This window comes from Populus nigra, chromosome 10 (assembly GCF_951802175.1).
Source record: "Populus nigra chromosome 10, ddPopNigr1.1, whole genome shotgun sequence".
Lineage (NCBI taxonomy): Eukaryota > Viridiplantae > Streptophyta > Magnoliopsida > Malpighiales > Salicaceae > Populus > Populus nigra.
The window spans coordinates 15,321,117-15,334,152 of NC_084861.1; the positions used below are offsets into that span (position 1 = coordinate 15,321,117).

Genomic DNA, 13,036 nt, shown 5'->3' on the forward strand with positions numbered 1-13,036 from the left:
GATGTCGAACGTGGGCTTTCACCCAAAAAACCCTTACAGAAAGGCAGGTGTATGGGCTCTACTCCAGCCCAAGTAGATGCAGGTAGCAGAAAAAGGAAAAACAATCCATTAGATTATTTAGAGGCGCAGCCTCCAGAAATAAAAACCTCGAGGAGCTGACCATGAATTTACCTAAAGAAAAGCCGAAAGCCGAAAAACAGGAAAAAAAAAAAAAAAAAGAGCACAGCTACAAGTCCCTCTGATTTCTTATTTTTTATGTTACAGTCATCAATCATAAGATCAAGTATCTTAATAATAAAAATACAATGAATATAGTTATCGCATTTCTCTTACTAAATTATTATATTTCTATCACAATTTTGTAATCGATTTGTACATAAATACCTTGTGTCAATTTAATCCAGAATTAGAAGATAAATAATTGGTTTCACCTAACAAGATACAATATTTTTAAATATGATTTTTATTTTATTTTAGAGTTTTAAAAACTTAATTTGAAAAGAAACACTTATTTAAATAAGAGATAATAATTACCATAATATCAAAAGTGTTTCATAATATTTTTGGAAGCACTCACAGACCATTAATTATAGAAGCATCAATTTTATGTACTAATTTTAGATATACAATACTACTAACAATAATTAAAACAAAATAAATAAATGAAAAAAAAAACAGCTATAACCACAGCAAAGCCAACAGAATTACGAAACCAAGCCCAGGAAGGAGGTGTGTATTAAGAAAAATTAATTGACGGTGACCACATTGCAAAGAGTATGAAAATAGAGCAACCTTTTGAGGCTAGTAGAGCCCCACCACACCTAAACTGCAATTTTTAAAACACACCCACCCCTCCAGCGCAACCAGTCAGCTAGAAGGAACCCATAGCGCATAGCTCACCGTCTACGATCTGAATTTTGACTGAAAAAATAAAGAAAGAAAACCAAACAGAAAAACACCCCTAACTCGGCTCTTCAAAATAAACAAACTTACCATTCTCAAATTCCCTCTCTCTCTATAGCAGCAGCAGAAAGTGAACAGAGAATGGCGCTGCTTTCGCGACTTAGGCATCCATTGACATCGCGCTTCGCACCTTCTCTTTTCAAAGCTCGATTTCTCTCTTCCTCTCGATCCTTCGCTCTGTAATTTTCTTCATCTTCACGTGCCAATTGTTTAGCTTATTTATTTGTTTATTTCATTTTTGTGTTGATCAATCAATCGGCCAGTCAGTCAATCATTTCCTGTTTCATCAATCTTAATTGCAGATTTATTTATTTAAATTACATGAATGAATGATTTTTTTAAAAAAAAAATGTGGAAATTGACCATGTCTTCTATTTTCTCAATCCTCAGTTTAATTTTGATATTTTTAATTTCTTGTTACAGCTCTTGCTCTAATTTGGATGCCAATGGCTCTTTCTCAAGGTTTGCATCTTTTTACCTTTTACGTTTGTTGGTTTCCTTAGTGGTTGTACAGTTGCTTCGGTGCTGAAGTGTTAAATAAGAAGGAAACAAACAAAGAAAGAAATTGGTGAAGTTGGAATTAGACGAAGTGAAAGCTAAGTTGAGCAGGGATTGTTGATTTGTTTATTGAATTTTTTCGACCGAGAATCGGTGCCCAATTTGATTAATTTACTACACATACCTTGAATTGGTCTCTTTAATTTTTTCTGCTCTTTTTATATTTCTATTTGGAGCAACCTAGCTTGCAACCTCTTGCTGTCCTTTTCTTTTTTTTGTGTGCTCAATTTTACTGGTTTTTCACTGTTGGTTATGTCCATTAGGTCTGCATCAGTATTTACAGTCAGTGGAGTACACGATGATAGTTCTTTGAAGCTCAAGGTTAGTGTTGAATTATGTGAGTTGTTCTAATTTAGACTTGTCCGTTTTCTGATGTTGTCTATTGCTTTACAGATGCAAATTGGTGTTCGACATTTCTCATCTTCTGGTACGTACCTCATTTTACTGCAATTCCTGATATTTGTCTGTATCTAAGGGAATCTTCTGTTGTTGCGTTAAGGGACTTGGTTTGGCGTGTCTCTGTTGTCTTTAGAATTAATGAAACCAGTATGCTCTTTTTTTAAGTCTACAATCAGAACACTGATCTATGTTAGTTGGCACTGGGTTTATGCATCAGTAATTTTGTGAATGGATTGTGTGGCATGGACTTTACTAGCTCCAAGTTGAATCTGGAGTTGCAGGTTCAAACCATGAACCCGGCTAAATAATAAGAATCACCAATGGACTTGGGCTTTGTAGTGTTCATAACTTATTTTGCTACTCCCAGAGTAAGTGAGTCAACAACTCACATGCATGTCCCCCAACTTCTTGAAAATTGCATGTGTTCATGCTGAATTTTTACAGATGAATGCTGGCAGAAACATAATTTCGTGTGCCATGAAAGACTCTTGAAATCTTTTATTTTGCTAAGCGTGTTACGAAGAAAATACCAACCAGTTTATCTCTCTTGTGCTAGGACATAATTTGGAAAGAGGGTTTCTGCTCAATAAGCCAGTGAAATAACAATAAAATTAGCCTGTATTCTACAAAACTTCCCAACTTGCTCATTGTGCCGTGCACTTCGTATGGGACAGTGGTAGTGAACTTCAGCTGAAATTTGATAAATAATCTGTGGTATGAGTGCATGTTGAGTTCTGTTGAAGTAAGACTGTGTAGAGATTGTTATGAATTAAGCTAAAAGAAAAAAGAAATTGATAAGAATTCATGCATGCATGCATTGCCTCAAATTCCAATGCAAGTTCACAAGCTCATCAGCTCACAAGCATATGAATTTTTCATCTTGCTATGACTGCCATGTATGTTGACATTAACTTCTTTTTTAATCTTTGAAATGAAAAGGTGATTTGTAGAAGCCTTATCTTGCTTGTGAGAACATTAATATTGGTATTTATGATTAAACTCCTGTTGTTGCAGAGCCATCACATACAGTTGTTGGAATGCCAGCTTTGTCTCCTACAATGGTAAGATATGCAGGAATGGTATACTATAGGCAGGTTTCTCATCTCTTTTAGCTGGAACTTCTACTCTTCTGCAAGAATTCAAGTCTCTCTACTTGTTGCTCTTGTGTAGACTCAGGGTAATATCGCGAAGTGGAAGAAGAAAGAAGGGGAGAAGGTGAGTTAGTGCAGGATTTGATATAAGATGATGCTTGTAAATTCAGCTTGCTTGCTTCTATAATGATGTGATTTGGAGATGGTTGTTGGAAATAAATCCTGCCATAACTGAATGGAGACAATTTGTTGATTTCATCCGTATATGGTTTCTGAACTAGTGGACCAATCTAACAGATAGAAGTGGGTGATGTCCTCTGCGAGATAGAGACTGATAAAGCTACACTTGAATTTGAATGTCTTGAAGAGGGGTAATTCTGCTCTTTCTAATTTTTTATCTAGTATATTTTTTTTGTGATATTTAATTTTTGGATCCACATTTGCCATTGGCGTGCTATGTTTATTTACCCCATCACAGATTGTAAAATTTCCTTTTTCTTCATTGATGAGTACTGATCCAATGCAGGTTTTTGGCTAAGATATTGGTACCTGAAGGTTCAAAGGATGTACCTGTAGGACAGGCCATTGCAATAACGGTAAATTGTAATATAAAGTTTGACATCAAGGAAAACCAATCTTTCTGTAAAGGAGATAACCTCCCTTTCTGTACATTTTCCTGTGCACTTCTTTCTTTTCTTTCTGTTCCTTTTGGTACTTGATTATGCATCATAGGCACTTGTTTCTTTATTGGAGTATCCTTGAAGGATATTTTAATCACTTAAATAGGTAATATGGTTTCATCCTGTTTGATAAGTGAGATTTGCTTTTATGCTTCCTCAGCAATTTTCATTCTGAGTATGAACCATTCCATTAGAAGGTCATTAACACTCCTTTTATGGCTTCACAAGGTCGAGGATGCAGATGACATCCAAAACGTCCCTGCTACTGTTGGTAGTGGATCAGATGTTAAGGAGGAAAAATCAACTGACCAGGATGTCAAAAGTGAAGGTGGGGCACAAGAAACAAGCTCTATTAATGCATCAGAACTTCCCCCTCATGTTATTCTTGGAATGCCAGCATTGTCCCCAACAATGGTAGGAAAGGACGAAATAAATCAGCTGATGAATATGGATTGATTTTGTTGAATTTTCTCCTTTCCTTTTAAGCTAAACACTCTTTTCTATCTATTCCTTCAGAATCAGGGTAACATTGCCAAATGGAGAAAAAAGGAAGGAGACAAGGTTGGATTCTTTAGGATAAATTGCTTTCTATCTAATTGGGTGATGCTGATTGACCAAATTATTATGCCTTTTCACTTGCCATGTCTCTGTGCTTAACAGATAGAGGTGGGTGATGTAATATGTGAAATAGAGACAGACAAAGCTACTCTAGAATTTGAAACTCTTGAAGAAGGGTATGGCTCTTTTGTCTCCCTCCCCCTCTCTCCACTTTGGAATTTTATACTTTTCTAGTAAAACATGAGCAGCTTTTATAGAAGATCTCAAACTACTGGCTTAACTTTGTGTGTGACTTTGAGTACATGTGGTTTGGCTTGGTATACAATGGCACTATTTTAATACCTTAGATGTTCTAGCTTTTAGAAGCTACTTTTAGACTTTGCTTGTATTTTTTTTTTCTCATAGAAATGAATGAACTGCAATTGATTTTGAATCTTATGCTATCTGTGAGTTTTTGTTATTCTTTCGTGAAATGTTGAATGCAGATATTTGGCCAAGATACTAGCACCAGAAGGCTCAAAGGATGTGGCTGTGGGACAACCTATTGCCATAACAGTAAGTCAGAGTTATTGTTCATATATGTATGTTCTATGTTTTTATGGAGCAATAATGGATGTTTTGCCAGGTTGAAGACTCGAATGATATCGAAGCTGTAAAGACTTCTGCTAGCAGCAGCAGTGGCAAGAAGGTTAAAGAAGAAAAACCAACTCATCATGGTTCTAAAGCTGAAGCTAGTAAAGAAAAAGGCAATTTTAAGAGGATCAGTCCATCTGCTAAGTTGCTTATTTCAGAACATGGATTGGATGCATCATCTTTACATGCATCTGGGCCTTATGGTACTCTGCTAAAGACTGATGTTTTGGCTGCAATTAAGTCAGGGAAAGGAAAAAAATCTTTAGCTGCGGAGAAAGGAGCTCCGCCACCTCAAAAGAGTCCCCAACCTTCTGCCATTCCTTCCCTGGAACCAAAGCAGTCAGATTCTTTTGAAGATCTGCCTAACACTCAAATCCGCAAGGTAATGCCATTGGTGTGTGAGGGAAAGTCAAGTTTCGAAAGCTATCATAGACAGATTGGGGATTGTTAGGATGTCCTAGTGAATGGTTTTCCAAAATCCGATGCCCCTTGTTAATGACAAGTTCCTTGATTATACTGAAATTTTTTGTTAATAGTTATGAGGATATGTGAGTAAGCTGAGATGGAGGTGTAGGATTCAAGATAGATTAGATATCAAAGCATCTGTGAGAAGTTCCCACCATGGACATGGACAGATGAGAAAAGCTTTATGCATGACGGTCTCCAAAATCCGTTATGCGCCATTAAGGAAAGATACTCTCCCTTCCTTCATCAGACGTCAGAATTTGTTTTTGTGTCTGATGCAAGGCATTTCAGACATATACCACATATCAACTTATAGTAGTTTAAGTCCAGATTTGATACCCCTATATGCATACATGTTAGCTGGCACTCTGGTGATTGCAATACATGTTATGTTATTGGAGTGGCTTTCTGATATTTGGAGTAGAAGTAGGCACTCTCTGATCAAATCTCTGTTTCCTACTTACTATTTTAATGGATGCTTAGGTCACTTACATTTTTTAGTTCCTTTTCCTTCTTGGTTTGTATGGATGTTCTATGTATTCTTGCTTCTCCAGTGACCCCCCTCCTTTTTCCCTTCTTTCTCGAGTTATTTTTTATTCTTCTTATGCGCTTGTTTGTGTCATTGTGTTTGACAAATTATTCTCCATCAAAATTTTTTTTCTAAATCAGCGATTTTATTTTTTCAATGCAATATTGCTTATGTTTAAATAATGATTGATCTGCAGGTTATAGCTAGAAGGTTGTTGGAATCAAAACAGACGATACCACATTTATATTTATCCACAGGTTATATATAACTCTATGGGATCTATTTCACTATCCATTATATAATTTTTGTTCTAATGGTGTCAGATGTGTTCATCAGATGTTATTCTGGATCCTCTTCTTTCTTTCAGAAAGGAGCTTAAAGGTATAGAATTTCAGTTATTACTATTGTGTTTCTCTGAGAAATTATAGCTGGCAGACTATTCATGCATCAGAGCTTCTTGATTTTACAGAGCAACATGATGTCAAAGTTTCAGTAAATGACATTGTCATCAAAGCTGTTGCAATTGCTCTGAGAAATGTACCGCAAGCTAATGGTAAGATATATTATAATTCTTTTAAATACTGGTTGCATCAGAACACTCAATTGCATAGATTTATTGCAGACCAAGATTTGGTTTTTGTAAGGAGCATAATTGACCAAAGAAATCACTCAACACATTTTGTCCCTCTTTGTGTATTTGATGCTGCTTTAGGTTATGTTGTGTTTTAAATTCAACAATGGCAAGTCTTTTTAATGCCATACTTTTGTCGGATGTATGTGCTTGCAAGAATGCATGCATTTCTTTTGGGTCCAAAGGGTGATCTAGAGTCTATGCCCCCACAGGGTAACCTACCCTGACTTTTCATGAGTGTTGGGCTTTGAAGTATGAATTCTTTTTTGGATTCCATAATATTTTTAAATTTCAGGAGAAAATTTACCATGCTGTGTTTCTATCTCCATTTCTAATACTGAAAATGCTACATCAATGCACGACAGCTTACTGGAATGTTGAGAAAGGAGAAATCATATTGTGCGACTCTGTTGACATATCGATTGCAGTTGCTACTGAGAAGGTATGGTGTTTATAATCTCTTGAAAAGTTTGGACAAAAACTAGATTCCAAAAGGGCCACTTACCAGTTGTAATTCAACCAAAATCAGGTAGTGAGAGGGAGAACTAGAGACTATTATACTTTTCAACATTTATGCATGAAGTAACTATTCTAAAGACCCTAACTTGTATCCCATTTGCTAGCTGGTGGCTTTTTAACATTATACCTTTGTGGCCTAGAGAATTTATTATGCCTTATTTGCTTATGCAGGGCTTAATGACGCCAATTGTTAGGAATGCAGATCAGAAATCCATTTCTGCAATCTCCTCAGAGGTAACTAATGTGATTTTATTTCTGTTTCGCCATGGTGGGATTCACTAGTGGATTTTAGTAGACCTTATCTCTTACACTAAGACCATGCTTGCTTCTAAGAATCCAGGGAAGGGTTACACCTACAATATGCGTTCTTCAGAAATGTGTTAAGAAAATTCATTTTTATCGAACCATGACTGTTGAACTCTCCACCACCCCCTACTCTCTGCTTTTGGGCAAGCTTGTGATGAACTTTTGGTCATTCCTTCTATATTTTTCAATCACTTTTCATGTATCTTCTCCTCGTTTTCTGTTAATTATCGAGTGTCTACATTTCTGTATGGGAAGACCACAATTTTGCTTTGCTTATTGTATTTTTGTTTGCTTGGAATTTCAGGTCAAGCAACTAGCTGAGAAAGCTCGGGTCGGGAAGCTTACACCAAATGAATTTCAAGGAGGAACTTTCAGGTTCATATATTATTAGGCTGAACTTTCTGAAACAGATACAATAAAAGACAATGTATATACCTAATTTTTCCTTGTTATTGTGCAGCATTTCCAACCTGGGAATGTATCCAGTGGACCAATTTGTTGCAATTATAAATCCGCCCCAGGTTCTCTCTTTTCATCCCTCTCCCTCAAACTCAACCCTGAACATACACATTCATATATGCATTAAACTATGCTCTTTCAATTAAGGCAATATGACTGGCTTCAGCCTTGCAAAGAAATTTGTCACTATTTCAAGAGAGAAAAATCAAATGACTGTGGCCCTGTTGGGTTTAGGCATCGCATGTAGCTTGAATTTCTGGTGTTTTTCATCTCCTTTACTGGAAGAAATGAGTCATGAGCAGCTAGTGTTTAAATTCTCATTAGTTAAATATCATTCCTTTTTTATGTCGGACAAACACCTTCCATGTTTCTGGAAAATATTGCTGCTGTTAAATTTTTAAAATGGAACTATCATAGACATGTGGTCTTTATTTTTAAAACAGCAATATCATAAACATGTGATCTTTTATTAGTCCCGGTGTTGATTAAATCAGAAATGGGCACGGAAAGAAATACAGGGATACACTACGACCATCATTGCTGGCTTCCTGTAAATGTATAGTATATAAAAGATCTCTTTGATTGCAGGCTGGCATACTTGCTGTTGGTAGAGGGAACAAAGTTGTTGAACCACTACTTGGAAGTGATGGTAAGTATCTGCTGGTTGTAGGTTCTGCCACCTGATATTTGTTGGTTTCAAGTACCAGAACTTCTTTGAGTGCTATAACTTGAACTTTCTTTCTACCAGGAATTGAGAGGCCTGCAGTTATCAACAAAATGAACTTGACTTTATCTGCTGATCATCGTGTTTTTGATGGCCAAGTTTCAGGTCTGTAATTCTCCAAATTTCTTTACTTTCATTAGGGAAGGTATTTTGAAAATGCTGTGAATGTTATTCAAATTGGAATTCAAAATAGAGCATATTAGAGGATTTGGATCCTGTTGGATTGCCTCCTTCTTAATGAGGTTGAAACTTTATGGGTATCTTTAAATGAGGGTACCTCTTCAAAGGCAGGGATACTGCTAAAAGGCCTTATCTCTAATCGGACAAGTTCTTCCTAGGGCGTTGAGGTAATGCTGTTATGTAATCTGGGGAACTAAGGCATCGAATCTTGGAGAACTATGAGCTTTCCAACTAGTTACGAGTAGTTTTTGAATTTGTGATTTTTCTCCTTGTCCCTAACGGACAAAAGAAATTAATAATGGGTGGTAATTTCAGTTTATTTTTGCACTGACCTCTTATCATGTAGCACATTTTTTAACATGCTACCTGGGCAGCTTGGCTGCTGCCTGGGGCATATTTATATGCAGAACTTCACAACAACTTTTGAGCTTAAACTATTTTCTTTGCAGGTGCATTCCTATCAGCTTTGCGTGCTAATTTCAGTGATATCCGCAGGCTGCTTCTGTGATATTGAAATAGGCCCTCAAAACTAACAAATGGGTCCAAGAAATGATCCATTTCTGTTCTTGAGCGAGTTGGGGAATTTTCGATGGATTGCACAAATTTATTTCCGGGGTATTTGTTACCACTGCAATTTGTTGTGCCATATCATTTTTGCACAGTTTTGTTATTCATTTTACCAGGCATGTCCGCAGTTATAACCGGTTCAGGAACCAATTGATGGTACTAGGTGAGCTTTCAAAAATTTAAAAACTTTTCAGTCGCCCTGATGCATTAGTTGCAGGTGTCTTTCAAAAAGAATAATGTACATGAAAACCACGGAAATTTTATGCATCTAGATCAATAAAAAGCTGCTTTCAGTGAGTTGAGTTCTGTGATGGACATTTCTGTTCGCCGGCTTCTCTTCTATCGCACCTTGCGGCCGCTACATTATTATCGGCCATTAGCTGTTTTGTGGGAGCTACAAATTGGCAAAATAAAAAAACAAGTCATTAATGATAAATATAGATGAAAATGAAAAAACTGAGAAACATATATGCATCAAGATGATGTGTGACCTCACAACACGTGCTTTTAACTTATTTCTGTTCAATATTTTGTTTATTTATATTATTTAATCAAATGATATTGGATGAATAAAATAAAATAAAAATGTTATGTATAGTTACAAATATTATTTAAAAATAAATGTTTTTTTATTTATATAAAACATAAAACCAACAAATTATATATGAATTAGAATATTTTTTTTCAAAAATTATATGCATATAAAATAAATAAATAAATAATTGTTATTTAAAAGAGGTTAAATAAACAAAATAAAATTAAGTAAATGCATTAATTTAAATATAAATTAAAAAATTATTTTGAAAAAATGCATATAAAAAGATACATCAATTTAAAAAAATAGCCAGACATCGCTGAGATGGGCATGTCAAGAGCTTATAAGCCTAGCAAGTCAAGTCAGTGTGAGACTTTTTTTAAGATCGTAAATAAATTTATCAAGAGTTAAAAATAAATTGAAAAATAGATTTACATTTGTAAAAAATTCTAGCACTAATCTAGCTCCCGGCTGCTATGGTGGCAATATGGGAAGTCGGTATTTGACTTCGTTTTTTCTTCAAAAACAAATTGTTATAATTAGTAAAGAATGAGGACTTAGTTGTATATTTGGCAAGAAATTTCAAAAACACTGCCCATCTTCTCCATGCGTTGACATCTCAGTAAAATTCATGGGCAGCAGGCTTGAAGTGGCTTCTTTGTCCAGATCTGGTGTTAGGACAATGAAGTTATCTTCCTGAAGGGGAATCGAGTTCTCAGTTTTATTGATCACTTGCAACTCTGGACCCTAACCCTATTCAGCATATAAGAAAAGAAAGAAGAAGATGATGACAAAATGATAACAGCGCAGAAACCCTAACCCTATTCTTAGGAAAAGTAAATCAAATCCCAAAATACTGCACGGATCTTTTAATGGTGAATCGGAAAATGAAAACCAAAACCCTAACCCAAAAAACCACTCTGGTATGGTAACGCGTTTCTTTACATCTTCTTGATTGATTTCTTTCTTTGAAATTATAGCAAAAGAAGAAAGAAATTGCAGTTTGATTTTTTTTCTATATTTGAAATTATTCTTGTTTATTTTTTTAAAATTGTCAGTTTTTTTACTATTACTTTTTATTTTTTATTTTTTTATTTCAAAAAAATAAAATTTAAAAAATAACTCAAAAATAGACTATAACACACTGTGTCAACTTCTTTTATTATTTCTTAATTGATAATTAAATGAGAAGTGAAAAAATTGTTTAATTTGGAAGGCGAGATTATTAAAAAATCATCCTGAGACTTTAACAAAAAAAAAAAAATTCCTTCGTTTTTCATCCTAAACAATATAATTTTTTTAAAATACCCCTTCTAATCGGGTTTCAATATGAAAAGAAATATTCTAAACTCTTTGTTGTATTACGATTTGATCTTTTTAAAACAATGACTAAAACTTTCATATGTGATGAGTTCCAGCCAATGCGTAGAGAATCGAGAAAACTAATACACGCCATTTAAAACTCTATGATCCGGGAAAAAAAAACAGAGTGAATTCTAGTATTCTACCATGCTGATGCCGTACAATGCCGGTACATCATTTAAATGTCAATCCTAAAACCCTTTTTAGGGTTTTTTTTTTTTTTTTACTTTCGTGTTTCAGCTATCCTTGCCTCCTTGGAAAGATGATTTAAAGAGAGGAATGCGTTTTTTTATTTAAAAAAAAAACAGTTTACTGTTTGATTCTACACATGCATATTAAGGATAAAAAACATTTCAAACTCAACCAACCCAATAATTACAATGTTGATTTGCCTCATTTGTCACCTGCAACTCCCTTAATTCCACCCCCTCTAAATGATAATTCATCTTCATTTGACGCAGGGTGGTCATTGCCTTATCTACCTCAACACCTCGATCAAAACCAAGAAGATCATCATCAAAGTTTGAGGAATGGGGCAATTCCAGTGCATTATATTGGAGAGAAAGTTGTTACTCATGATCAGAGTACGATTGATGAAACAATGTCTTATGACAATCAATCTATGATGGTGTCTATGATGCCAAAACTTTTTGAGATCATTGAAGGAAATGTTTGCCGCATGCCACCTTCATCTGAATCACAGAACACAGTTCACGACCCACTCGCTAGACTTTCAAGTCTCCCATCTGGGCCGTATCCAGTACATGAAGTGGCAACCAGTCAATTGGAGTCCATCGATGCAATCATGTTGTCGTCGTCGTCATCACCATTTTCAAGTAGTCAATTTGTTGCAAACCCCCATCTTCCTTCTAGCTGGGATGCCTAGAAATGGGTATGTCTAGGGAATGTTTAGGTATTTTGTATGTTATTCATTTGATACTTTATTTTATATTTTTTTAATCTATTTTACTGTTTTTTATCCTGAATATGCATGTGTAGAATCTACATCAACATCAAATTTTGCGTATCAAATGTAGACAATTTTGAGATCCACCCAAGATGACATGAGTACCATAAGGAAAGGAAGTGTTATTTGTGTATCCTCGATCTGTCTTTCGTGTGTGTGTATCTCATAAGCATATGAACATATATAGCATTTAAAAACCCATTAATTTGTGTTTTTTTTTTAAAGATGGTTCTTTTTTATCTACCCTAAACTTTAAAATCTTCAAAAATGAACGCACGTTCATGAGCTTATAAATTGAAATTAACAGTATATATCAAACCATTTTGTACTATTTAATTTGCCAAGCAAAATAACCAGCTCTTTAGCAGTAAGATTACACTTGCCTACAAAACTGATAGCACAGTCATCCCCTCACTAATTTCTTAATCGATTCAGACCCAAAGGATTTTTTTTTAGATTAAAAAAAATAGATAAATAACCCAGAGGATTTTAGCATGTTATAAGTTTGCCATAGTTGGGCTAACTAAGAAGATCAAAATAACTTGAAATATGACACTGACGAAAATAGAAATATAATAGATAACTAGATGCAATCTGGTCTGCTGATCAAAGCACTGAAAAAACCTGGAAGCGCGCCTTGGTAGTGGATTTTGACCCTCAAACTAGCCTTGGTTGGCTCTAAATCAGCTTATACTTCTTGAACTTCGGACTCGATCGGAGGTTCTTCAGAAGTTGAAGTAGAATCGTCAGCTGCTATTTCTTTCCCTCTGGACTCGTCGGAACGGGTATTAGATGCAGAAGCATAATTCCCAGCTGTTCTTTCCTGAACTATGGCCTCATGAATCCGTAGACCACCCTTCCATTTGTTAGTCCACACTTTATACAAGCCAAAATAGAGCGTTTCCTCATT

The 13,036-nt window shown here is 35.3% G+C and overlaps 2 protein-coding genes across 2 annotated transcripts; both read left to right on the forward strand.

Moving 5' to 3' along the window:
* Positions 1–854: 854 nt before the first annotated feature.
* On the forward strand, positions 855–9,559 carry LOC133705573 (dihydrolipoyllysine-residue acetyltransferase component 1 of pyruvate dehydrogenase complex, mitochondrial). Its single transcript, XM_062130858.1, has 23 exons — positions 855–1,142; positions 1,387–1,425; positions 1,785–1,842; positions 1,915–1,948; positions 2,935–2,981; positions 3,091–3,135; positions 3,309–3,382; positions 3,538–3,607; positions 3,920–4,105; positions 4,208–4,252; positions 4,352–4,425; positions 4,735–4,804; positions 4,875–5,264; positions 6,073–6,133; positions 6,213–6,257; positions 6,346–6,429; positions 6,873–6,949; positions 7,198–7,260; positions 7,637–7,707; positions 7,793–7,853; positions 8,380–8,440; positions 8,540–8,620; positions 9,145–9,559. The coding sequence occupies exons 1-23, from the start codon at positions 1,045–1,047 to the stop codon at positions 9,201–9,203; spliced, it is 1,893 nt and encodes a 630-aa protein (XP_061986842.1). The 5' UTR covers positions 855–1,044; the 3' UTR covers positions 9,204–9,559.
* Positions 9,560–11,306: 1,747 nt separating this feature from the next.
* LOC133705795 (uncharacterized) lies at positions 11,307–12,045 on the forward strand. Its single transcript, XM_062131177.1, has 2 exons — positions 11,307–11,328; positions 11,621–12,045. Exons 1-2 carry the CDS (start codon positions 11,307–11,309, stop codon positions 12,043–12,045), a joined length of 447 nt encoding a protein of 148 aa, XP_061987161.1.
* The last annotated feature ends 991 nt before the right edge of the window (positions 12,046–13,036 follow it).

Excerpts from the sequence above, each read along its gene's own strand:
- LOC133705573 (XM_062130858.1), top strand. The coding sequence starts at position 1,045 with ATGGCGCTGCTTTCGCGACTTAGGCATCCATTGACATCGCGCTTCGCA. Across the intron at positions 3,608-3,919 it reads GACAGGCCATTGCAATAACG|GTCGAGGATGCAGATGACAT; the intron begins GTAAATTGTAAT and ends TGGCTTCACAAG. Across the intron at positions 6,134-6,212 it reads ACATTTATATTTATCCACAG|ATGTTATTCTGGATCCTCTT; the intron begins GTTATATATAAC and ends TGTGTTCATCAG.
- LOC133705795 (XM_062131177.1), top strand. The coding sequence starts at position 11,307 with ATGCTGATGCCGTACAATGCCG. Across the intron at positions 11,329-11,620 it reads GCTGATGCCGTACAATGCCG|GGTGGTCATTGCCTTATCTA; the intron begins GTACATCATTTA and ends CATTTGACGCAG.